The sequence below is a fragment of the Eulemur rufifrons genome, chromosome 25, assembly GCF_041146395.1.
Source record: "Eulemur rufifrons isolate Redbay chromosome 25, OSU_ERuf_1, whole genome shotgun sequence".
Classification (NCBI taxonomy): Eukaryota; Metazoa; Chordata; class Mammalia; order Primates; family Lemuridae; genus Eulemur; species Eulemur rufifrons.
In genome coordinates, this window is record NC_091007.1 from 11,121,943 (window position 1) to 11,134,195 (window position 12,253).

Genomic DNA, 12,253 nt, shown 5'->3' on the forward strand with positions numbered 1-12,253 from the left:
TCGAGGAGAAGGAAAGCTGCCTATCACAGATGTTAAACAATTGGTTGTTTAATGACTTTGCAACAGCAGTTTCCACACTGGTAGTGTGTGCACGTTTACACAACTTCTTTGGCATTAAAGTCGCTTAGAGAATGCTTGGATAGGAGCAGATTTTCTGCAGTGACAAAAAACATGCTTTATTTTTTTTCCACTCGCATCGTTTCACAGCTCTTGTCTACCAGCCCCTGGCAGAAGTCACCATTTCTTTGGCGAAGGAATGCTACTTTCCAAAATCCTTTGGCAGAATCTCTAGAGATGTGTTTTTCTGCTCCTTCCTAATTTAGAAACAGTCTTCAAAGAAAAAAAAAAAAAACCTGACAAATTAATGTGAGAAGAAACGAACTCTGATTTAATTTTGCATTTCTTTCATGAAAAGTTTTGGAGTTTATCATCTATAACCAATAAAACTGGATAAGAAATTTTGGGGGAAAAAAAAAGTCAACGAAAATATGTCCACCCCTTGTTCCAGTCAAGCAGCAACATGTGATACAAATTTAAGATTTTATTAAAATCACTTGTAAGTTAAATTAACATAATATCTCGGTGGTGAAAGGAGGCTTTTAATAAAGCAAAATAATGTGAATAAACAGAAAGAGTGAAAAGTGTTAACTGTGACATTTAAATGGTTACATGATTTTAATTATTCTTTTGATAATAAGCAGCCTGGTGATGTCTATTCAAGGAACAGAAACCTGTGCCTACTATGGAATTTGCAGTTGAATAAGAGCTTTGTTCCCTGCCTTGGGCAATTTTAAAGAAACAAATGGAAAAGGTTTTTAAGACCTTATAACAATCTACCACCTACCAAAAAGAATCTAAAAGGCAAGGTGGAAAGCACTAGAAGGACAGAGTGAAAAGGCCTTTCTTTTTTCAAGAAAGGCCACACTATTGTGTTTCTGTGAGAGACAGAGCAAGAGAGGACAGCGTTGGTGACAGGAGAGGCCGGAAGTCCAACTGATGCCACCTCCTTATTTGTTCTTGGCTGTCAGGGGTTTCCGGCTGATCTTTTTGGATTTGTCATTGTTCTTCTTTGGAGGTTCTGGGTTTGCCTGCATGTGTCTGCCATAGAGGCTGAAAAGAGAGAGAAGAAACCATGAGATCTGTTTTACTAATACAATATAGTCTTCTACTGGTAGAGCTTTCAACAACAGATTTATCTCCAGAAATAGACAGTAAGCCAGGGGACACCAAAAGATCACTTCCGTTTTCTCCGGGTCATACGCTGTGTCTGAGACGCCAAAATCCTCCTGCGCATGCGCACCGTGCCGCGCCATCCGGTCATGGTGGTTTCCTGGGTTTTCACACCCACTGGGAGGACCGGTGACGCTCAGTCCAGCCATTCCGGACTGAAGTCCAAAAGGTGGCGAGTGTCCAAGTCGGCAATGACAAAAAATTGGGTTGATCGAAGAGACAGTGTCCACTTAGTGGGAAGCGAGCACACGCCTGGCCGGAAAGCCTGGGGGCCGACTAATGTGACGAAGAGCAATGGCGCCCGCGACGGCGCTGGCTGCACACGCGTGATGGATAGCGCGGGGAGGGCGGCCACACATCAATGCCACGTTAATAAGTACCGCTGATTAAACGGTGACAAAGTGCCCTCCAATCACGGCGGCTGGCAGTCACGGCACAGCCAAGCTGGCTCCACGGCTGAGAGGATTTAACGGAACAGCAGGAGGTAATTAATCGATAATTTATGGGTAATTCTGATTAAACGAAATTAAAAGCCACCCTAAAATAAATAAAGCTCATCCTTAACTCCTCTTATGGAGATAACTGTGTCTCCAAGAGAGCCCTGGGGGCGGTCTCAGCTCCTCCAGTGACAGCCACCACCCGACTCTGCTGTCTGCTGTTGCCTTGAGCCAACTGCAAGAGCACGACACAGCGTGACCGCCCTGTACGAGGTGGCCCAGGTTCTAATGTCCACCGTAGGAACTGACATCCTGTCTTGATGCTGGCAACTGGTGGCCACGCACAGTGTGGCACAATTTAGCTGTCCAGCGAGAGCCCCTCTTGTCCTATGTCCCGACACGTAACACCAGAGTCTGCAAACTGGCTTCGACTTCTATAGGAATCAGTTTTGAGGAGCTTTTGCTCACGGAATGGAGAGAGAGGCCCCTTCCTCCTGCCCACCTGGCGGTGCCTTTCCTGGAGCAACAGGACAAACATCTCCTTCCCCAAGAGAACCTGCTCCCAGGAAGTCCCCGTCTCCCACACTCTGCAGGTCCCCCTGAAGACGAGGCCGCGGATACCTGGGGGGCCTGGATCCCAGGTAAAGAGCCACTGGTTTGGCCAGAGAGGACACTTCAGTGCGTCCAACCTAACCTCTGTGGCTGCCCCAATTCCCAGTGACATCCACGTCCTAATCCTCGGAACCTGTGACTGTGTTATCTTACATGGCAAAAGGGACTCTGCAGGTGTAATTAAGGATCTTGGGATGGGGACGTCACCCTGTATTATCCAAGGGGGGCCAACCTGTGTTCCTCCTTCCCGGCCGCTCTCCCAGATACACCAAACAGGCAGAAGAAACCCTGAGCCCAAGCGGATCCATCCACTTGGATCCATTGTCTACGCACTCTGAAACACACTAGTTCCTCACAGCCCCTGCACTCTTCCTCTTCCTCCTAGGATGGCAGTTTACGGACACTCAGGGGGTTAATGCTGCAGAGTGACGAATCCCGGAGGCCTCTGGTCTCCAAGCGCCTGTCACCTGCAGGAAGCTGAGGTCTCACCCTGTTCTGGGCCTTCGCACAGGCCCCTGCGGCCTCAGTGTGTTCAGTTACACAGCTCTCGTACAGCCTCTTATTTCTTCCCTCTATTTTCCAACCCCTCATCCCCGCGAAGGAAAAAAATATATACACGTTCTTACTCATAGACAACATCGAACTTTAAGGATTATAAAAATCTGCAGAGATAGGACTCCACAGTCCATGCACATGGAAACCTGGCGTATGCTAGGAAAGGGTCTTGGCGACCACAGGAGGTCAGAGGAGGGGGAAGAGAAGTAGGAATCGAAAGGAATTGATCAGGGTCCGCTTGTGTCATGTCCCGAATAGGGTAAGGGCCAAGGAGGGGAGGGGGGGCTCCTCACAGGGGTGGGTGTTCAGCTGGGCCCCGAGGGCGACACCCAGGGAAGTTATCTTAGAAGGGGACCCAGAAGTTGCTTGAGACTCAGCAGGGCACCTCTCCTTTTCCAGAGGGAACTGGAACATTCCAGTGTTTCAATGACTGCCTTTTGAGATTCAGATTCTACTGTGTGTGCTTGACTTCCTGGGGCTAAACAGCAAGTCCCTACAAAGGGCAGGTGGGAGACGGTGGCCCTGAACTTGATGTTCAGACCCTACTTTTGACACTTACTAGCTGTTGACTCTGGGCAAACGATCAGCAAATTTTACTTCCCTCTCCGTGCCTCAGTTTCTAGATCTGTCACCCTCCAGGGGTGCCAGTGGCAGTTCCACAAGCCCCGCACCATGGCAAGTCTACTGGAAGTGGCCAGCGAATGCGTGTTCAAAAATAGGACTGTCATGGGGTCACAGTCCGAGCAATTAGATAAAGATAATTACATGATTTCCTTACTTCTTTAGGGCTTCTTCCTCTGAAGAGTAACACGGTTATTTTCTATCAATGCTAAATCCCCAAACACCCCTGGAAAAGAGGTTTTAATCCTCTTTGAAGAAAGCAGCCGAGGCAGACCTAAATGCATCGCCCCACTTCCTCGGTGAGTCACTGGCAGAGCCGGGGGCCGCCGCCGGCCGCTGCACGATCCTTTCCCTCCTCCGGCTGCGTGGGCAGATGAGAGTCGGCGTTTTACTAAGCGGCCATTCCCACGTGGGGACCAGGCTGTGGCAGAGCAGTGACAACAAGCATCTCGGGCTCCAAAACCTGGTGGCTCTACCAGTTAGTGGCCACGGGGGCCTCGATTTGGTCAGGAAGGGTGGGCAGGCGGAAGACAGCCCCCCAAGACGGCCACATCCTGGTCGCTGGAACCTGTGAATTTGGTACCTTACACTGCACAGGGGACTCAGCAGGTGTGATTCAGTTAAGGACTCTGAGCTGGGAAGATAATCCCGGATGATCTGATGGCCCCGAAGTCATCCAAAGGGTCTTAGAAGACCGAGGCTGTGAGCTGAGGAGTACAGGCGGCCTCTAGAAGCTGGAAACCCAGAAAGATGCAAACATACTGACACTGATTTCAGACTTCTGACCTCTAGAACTATAAGATAATAAATTTGTTTTGCTTCTGGCTACAAAGTTGGTGGTAACATGTCACAGCAGCAACCGAGAACTAACAGAGCAAGTCTGGGAACCTCGCTAGGCCTGGCGGGGCAGCCTGCTGGTGAGGATTCTGCTTAATTTCAGCAGGAAAAACTGTCCAGTTTCGGTATAGCTGCTCAGTGAAAAGTAGGACGAAGTTTCGGGAAAGGCAAGGTGCCCCAAAGGAAACATGGGTGCGGTTTCTACAGAAGCAGCAAAAGCAGGTGTGCAAGCTGTGGCCTCTCTAATGTCAACCAGATCATCTCTGTCCACCCCCGTTCTCTGAAGCTAATGCTCGTGGCCCTTGTTTTGCTTGTACCTGGATTTCATGCATAACGGCGACCAAGTAGATGTTTTATTACTTGCAGTTCCTGAGAGCAGGGAGCACATCACACCATGCAGGGCCACATGCGGAAGCGCTAGGATTGGTCAAGACTTCTGTCCTCCCCAATGTCCAATTTCCTCCTCTTGTGACTCTCGTACCTTTTCCCTTGGGGCCTTGGTGGACACAGCTTCTTCTGCGTGGCCTGTTCCTTCCCATCGCCTCCTGCACCTGGGGAAACCCAACCATCCCTGCCCCAGGCCCTGGCGCTACTGCTGCCTCTTAGGTGGCACATGCCCTTGGCGCCACCATCGCTGCCACAGCTCTCTGCGAAGGAGCACCTGTCTGGCCTTGCATGGGGGGACTCCTGGAGAACAGCCCCTGGGCTGCACGCTCACCTCTGCATTCTGCACCCTGCTCGGCCCTGGATGATGTGTGGCCTTAGGAACATCAATAACTTGCCACAGTCTGATGTCCCCATCTGCAAGGTGAGGATGAAAATGTCCAGCGCCCTGGAGGGCTTGGGGTGGAGATTAAATGAGACGTGAAAACACTCCTGTCTGGGGGGTATACAGTAGGTGTTGCAGAATGGTGGCCGTTGCCTTTAAACTCTCACGAAGCGCTGTGACTCAGGCTACCTGGCCAGTTCCTTCTGCTCCTCGCAAGCTGCCACCACACCCGGAGTGCAGCCTGGAACCCGCACTGCCACCTGTGCCTTTGGGGCAGCTCCCCTCTTGGGGAGGGTCTCAGTGGGCACTGCTGCCTGCCTACGCCAGCTCGAGAGTGTGATAAAGGCAGCCTGGTTCAAGGTCACCCCTGGGGCTGCAGCAGCCAGTGGGCAGAACGCTCAGTCCAGAAAGTGGAGGTGACACTTCGGCACAGAGTCATTCTCTCCACTGAAATCTGGTTTGTAGGTGATAATTGGGAGATGATTAAAGAGTGGGGAAAAAAACCAACGAAGAGCCCTCCCAAGTGACATGAGAGGATCAATTACTCTCGGGAGTGTGATGAACAGGCTTCTGTCACCGAAGACAGTTTCAAAGACGAGATGCCTGGGATGCTCTCAGCTGCGGGAGGTGAGCACACCGGCCTGCCTGTGCTCCTCGGGGCTCTCTAGCTCATCCGTGGAGTCCAAAGGTGGAAATGGGAGTGGGCCCTGCCCGTGGTGGCCCTGCCAAAGACCATCTCTGGAGGAATCATTAAGAAACGATTCTGCGGCCTGCCCGGGTCACCAAGCTGGTGACTTCGGAGGCATGTTGTTAAAGCACCCTGCAGACTGGTTAATTTAAGCCCCATGCAACTGACCACTACTCCCTGTTGACAGCTAAGATTGTACGGCCAAAAAATTCCAGCCCACCAGACTCTGAATAAATTTTGCAACACATATTTTTATTAAGAGATGCATGATTTTCTATTACTGACAGGTGAGTTTTATTTAATACGGGCATCTTCAGTTTTGCAAAAATGCTCGAGTCTTATCATTTCAGTTGGATCCAAGGATCTCACACCCCTTTGTGGCTGCATTAATGAAGACCCTTCCCCCGCCCCTCCCACCCTGGGGCCATTCCATTCCTTCTTGAAAATTTCCTGCCTTGGCTAATGGGGCTATAGGGCACGATCCTGGCTCTGGTTCTCTCTCCGGACATCTCTTTGTATCCTCTTCCTTAGAAAGATCATCGAATTTTATAGCTTTAATGATTATCTCAGAGCGGCAGCTCTCCAAGTCACCACCCCCTTCGGCCCAGTTGGACACTCAGCTACCAAACCACCCCACAAAGCACCCCACTTCTCCCAGGCCCATCCCTCCACATCTCCAGACCATTAGGATCAAGTATTGAAGTCACTTTGACATCTGCCTCTTTGTCCAGTCGACATATGAATCAAATATGGTAGCAGTTTTCCCTACATTCGAAATTCTTCGCCTGGGACCACGGAAGAACCTGAAACTCTTAAGTAAAGTTGTACGTGTAAGTTTCAGCAGAAAAGGACCACAGCTTTCATCAGCTTCTCAAGGGTTCCTAACTCGATGGGTTAATCAGCTGCTTTATGGTGCTTGGTTTATTTTTATTTCCACATCCTCTCCGCTTTATTCATTCTTTTTTTCTGTACCCTAAAACACAGGCCCACGTCACACAGCCGTTAGATTATTATAAGGGTTCCCTTCTTGGCTTCCCTGATGCTAGTACCTCCCTTCCTCCAGTGTGTCTTGCACATGGCGGCCCAAACAATGTCTCCCTGGTGTATGCACGGAAAACTGCACCCAATGTCCCCTGGATCGGGGACCCAGCCTGGGCTCGGACACAGAGCAGCTACAGCACATGGCACTGGAGGCCTAACTCGCCCAAGCTCACCTCTCTCCGTGCGCTAACAGGCACGTGTGACCTAAGACCAGGCTTGAGGTGGGCAGTGTGGAGTGGAGAAAAGACAGGACGAGTGTGAGTTCTGCCACCTAAGAGCTGAGTGACCTCAGAGTCCTATGCCTTTCCAGAACCTTTGCCATCTTAACTGGAATTTGGGAATATCTGCACAGGGACCGCAGACTTATCTTCCTTTGTAGTCTATACACTCAAGGCACTGCGAGAAACACATTGTGTGCTATGTAAATATTGTGTTTCAGATTGCCAGGTAGATGAGAGGTACAATATGCTGTTCTTAAGTCATTTGCTCATGTCATATGCATCCCTACTGTTGTTGTGGGTGTTTCCATGGAAAGTTCTTAGACAGACCAAGAAAAGAACCAATTTTAAAATCTAAGGAGACGGTCAGTGAAAATAATGGAAAGAAATAATTTTGCTTATAATCTGTAATTTTCTGGCAGGAGGCTAAATTTAAAATCTCCGCAAATAAATCTGTGGACAAAGTGTGAAGCCTAGATTATTAATAAGCTACTTGCCATATCTTTATTCATCCTATCTAGCAGCTATGAGGGGCTGGTGACAGAGCCTTAGCACATAAGTTGCTGAGTCTTAAAGGAAAAAAACGAACAGTTAACCCTATTCCTATGAGAAGTCTCATTAATTCAAAATGCAATGATTTTTTTTTTTTTTTTTTTTTTTTTTTTTTTTTTTAGATCAAACCTCCAAGAGATGGTTCCATGCAATTCATTGACGGCAGTAAGTATCTGTCACATTCTTCTCTGTTATAACCCTCACTGCTTTCTGTGCCCAACACACGGTGGGGAAAAAAGAAAAAATAAACACGCACGTGCAAAAGGAACCTATGTAAATATCCAAAAGGAATGTGTAGTTGGCCTAAGACAGATATCAAGCTACATACGAACATAATATAAAATATGAGGCAGATTTAAAATCACCCCATACAAACTGGACACTATCTGCCCCGTTGGAGGGGAGAAATGCGCATTCTAGCACAGCGAAACTAACAGTATCATGCACAAAAGATGCTCATTAAACTTCATCATCCTGTCTACTCTAATGATGCTTTCACTTAATAAAAATTCCCCGAGCGGTTGCAAGGATATTAGGCAAGGTCTTTGGTTATGTATCAGAGGTCCAAGCTGTCACCGGCAAGCATGCAGTTCAGGAGGTATGTTCCCTGGGGACCGAGCTTTCACGGAATATATGCAGAGAAAAATCAATACCTGCAACTTGCTTCCTTGCTTAAGCATTTAAGAAAATAGGTAATCCTTTTAAATTAAACGGCGAAGTGCTAAAGGTTGCAATTTCCAGAATAAACTCAAAGGCAAAGGAAATTGGTCCAAGGGCACTGGTTAAGTTTCCCAAACAAGCTACTTCCCCGACAGACTTCATACCTGGGGTGAATATGTTTTATGAAGAGAAAGAATTTAGTACCTGGCATTTGTAATGATTAAAAAGAGACACCCAACTGTATATACCTGTATGTGTTTACAATATACACGTGGATATTCTAAACTAAGAAAGGAAGAGAGGAATTCTTTTACACGGGCAATTTACCCCTTTCAAAAATTATTCTTCAAAAACACTAGTGTGAAAATCCAATAACTTGAATCTAGCTCTCAAAAGCTAACTAGTAATTATCTAAGAGGCCTCTTAACATGGATAGCTGGATGTTAATATTGTAGAATCACAAATTCTCACTTTAGTTCATATCACATAACGCACTTTAAATTTCAAACCTTGCCCATACAGAACTGGCTGAAGAGATCAGGACCGTCGGGGCGAGAGAGAGCCCCCCCCCCCCCCCCCCCCCCCCGTCAAACACTTGAACTTAAGGGAAGTAAGCTCGCCCTCTGCGTGTTAAATGATAAAAACCAACACAAAATGGATCAAAGCAGAAACATTAAAAGTCACCCAAAATAACACCAGCACATCTCCCAGAACAGCGAGACTCGGCCTTAACCAGACCAAGGGTATTAACTAAGCTGAAGAGGGAAGCCACCCACCGGAAGGGCATGGTCAAGACAGGAAACAGAAGGGTAAATGCAGGCAGTGGGCGCTAAGCACCCTCCAGGGAAAGCCACCGGGGCCCAGCAAGCTGAGTCCTGCGGACGCCCTGGCAGGACCGTGTCTCTACAAGGCAGCACAGACAGCGAATCCGGCAGTATCCACCCTGCACACCTGCACGGCCCAGCAAGCGGATCCTCCACGCTCCCCATCCCCGGCGCCTGCCCACGTCTGACGTTTGTCCTTGCTTCTCTCTCTGCCTGGGATGTTCTTCTCGAGGTCTCCCACAGACAGGTGTTATTGCAATCCCCATTTTACAGGTGAGGAAACAGAGGCACAGACAGCTTACATACACAGCAAGAACCGAAAGATGGAGAGAGAAGGGCCCAGTGACAGCGACTGGGCTCCCAGGCCCGAAGCCCACAGCATCGCTGGAGAGTAGCAAATTGTCAAATCACACCCCCTCCCTTTTAGGCTTTGCGTTCCCTGAAATAAAAGGAATGCTGAATCCTAAGACAGCGTCACTCTGGCCTTCTTTAAAGGCCACACTATTTATCGTTGACTATTCGTGTCCCCATCACATCATTTGTCACAATATGGTTATTTTGTGTATTCGATTACTATTGGTTTCCTGTCTCCCCTGATAGCAGATTCGTTCCTAGAAGGTTGGAACCTTGTCTGTCTTATTCAGAGTCCCCTGTGCCTGGTACGCCACAGACACCCTATAAATGTTTGTTGATTGACTGAATGAAAGTGCCTATCCCTGCATTTAACCAGGATGCATTGAAAGTATCTGACTGTGTGGATCCCAAGTGGATCATCGTTGCCTCCGAGACAGGCGCTATGTCTCAATCATTTTTGTTCCTCCAGTGCCCGATGCCTGGTACACAACAGTCACTCAATAAATATGGACTGATTGACAGACTGAATGAATATCTGAGCCAAGGAATATTTCCTGACGTCCTCAATTCCATGCTCATCAGGTGACTGTCCATCAGCTTCCATTTAGGGCGGTTTAACAAGAGAGTATGTGATCTGCAGCCCCCGGCAAGCGTTCTCGTCTCTGGGGGCTCGTGTCCTCTGTCATGGAGCCCTGGTTCCTGAATCAGTTTCGTAGGTGTTTTCCTCTGCTTGCTGCAGGGTTTGTAAGGCCGAAAGGCTGAAGGCAAGACGGGCACAGGGTGAATGCTCCATAGTGCCACTTCCTGAGGCCTCCTGGAGCCAGGCCGTTGTCCCCTTGCAGAGACTCTCTTTCCCAGTGACTGTGACTGTACCCTTTAAGGTACGGGAGGCTTTTACCGAATACTAATCATCTGTGGTGCTAATACGAACTAGTTGAAAGATAGCTGCTAATAAAAGAAAATTCAGTTAAAATGAACATTATAAAAGCAGTGGGTGTTTTCCCCTTTTTCTTCTTGAAAAACAAATTAAAAAAATGAGAATGAACTTTTGTTATCACGGAAGGATGAGAGTCTTTCTGGCCACCCTTGGTGTCTTCACGAATAGCTCGGGGTTGCTCAGGAGCCCCGAAGCTGTGAAACTAGTCATCGCGGCAGCAGAGCACGAGCCGTGCACGCTGCGTGTCAGCATGAGACACAGGGAGCTTCTATGGCACTTCCTTTAAGCCTTAAATATCCCATGAATGAAACCACAGGGGGCACACGCGTGTCCTGCAGCTGTAGATGTAGACGGTATTACACACACACACAGACATGGTGTCCCATAACTAGGAGTATTAGTGACCAAAAGGAGAAGCCTTTGCTTTTTCTCTTTCTTTTGTTTTTAAGGTAAAGACAAATGGTAAAAGCACACACAGAGGTATCACTAACACCACTTTACTATTATTACTACTACTCTTACTGCTATTCCTCCTCCTCCTCCTCTTTGTGGCTAAGGAGGCACAAAGGATGAAAATGTCCCTCCCTCTCAGTTTCTCTCAGCCCAGGTGACCTGATTTGGCCATGGCAGGTGACACGCAGCCATGTCATTGGAAAGCTGGACCTGCCATCAGATGTAAGCACAGGCCTATCCTGTAAGTCTCAGGGTTTAGGGCAAAGCTCACTGCATTGGGACCGAGAAAGGCTTTGGAAATAACCCATAAGTTGGATGATCTGTGTTTTCCCAAACAGAAAGTGGGGTGCTTGGATTTAAATAGCGGTGGTAGCTATCTAACATGCCCACTGCCACTCCCCACCTCACATGGACGATGACAGGTATCACGCGCTGAGTGGGTGCTCTGTGAGGCTGCACCGAGACCCAGAGCCCATGGAAACAGAGCACTCCAGGCCACGGCTTCCACCTGGTCAGAGCTGGGCACCTGCACGGATGGAACTTACACACTTTACATCTAAACCCCGTGTAGCATTTTTCTTATAGTGACTCATTCAACCCTGCACCAAATCATGTGCAATGAAACTTCACAGGGCTTGCAACCCTAAGGTTCATTCTGTGCCCTGGTTAGAGCAGAGCGCCATGCCTGGGATTTTAGACAGGTATCACCTTCCCCTGCTCCATCACCCATGGATGTTCTGTGACGTGAATCATGTTCCACTTACAAATGCAGCAAACACATTAAAAAAAAAAAAAAAAAAAAACCACCACCAGGAATCAAGATTAGGAAGTCCCCAGCTACCTGCTACCCACGTGGTGCATTAGCCACAAGGTTCTCACCAGGTGGACTTCAGCAAGCAGAGCCCAGGTAAACCGTACCTGGCACTGTTTGCCATTTCCCTGGCAAGGCCGAATTCCTCCACATAAGCTGTGCTCTCTCTGAAAAGTGGCAAACACCATCCCTGCAACACGGCATATCAAGTTGATCTGTGCTTTTCCTGCAACCAGATGCCAATCTTAGAACTCCTGGCCGGTGACAGAGAGGTTGGTGGCAGGGGAGGGGCCCCGTTTCGTGGGCGAGGGAACATGCTGGAGTGTGGAAAGAAACAAAGTTGTATTTGGGAACAAGTCAACAACTGCCAAAGGGAGACCAGAGAAGACATCTAGGAGAGCTCGATGGGAGATGAGTCTTTGAATTCTATCCTTTTTTTATTTTCTTCCCATAAAACTCGTATTTCTGAATTTTATGGGGAAAAAAAAATCCTGAAAAAAAAAGGGTTTAACATGTAAAAAATATTATACTTGTAGCTCCCTGGGTAGATTCAGCAGATTTAATAGTTGTTGTACATTTCCTCCTAAGATTTTTTTAAATGAGATTTTTTAAGAGAGGCAGAGGAATTTATGGTCTGCAAGTGCAAAAAGGTTA

General features: G+C 48.1%; 1 protein-coding gene across 1 annotated transcript in view; it reads right to left on the minus strand.

The window, feature by feature from the left end:
* Positions 1–917: 917 nt before the first annotated feature.
* Positions 918–12,253, minus strand: part of RSU1 (Ras suppressor protein 1) — a 172,934-nt gene continuing 161,598 nt past the window's right edge. Inside the window, exon 9 of the mRNA XM_069458719.1 lies at positions 918–1,110. Within this exon, the coding sequence (XP_069314820.1) occupies positions 1,008–1,110 (103 nt within the window). The 3' untranslated portion in view covers positions 918–1,007. The remainder of the gene's footprint in view (positions 1,111–12,253) is intronic.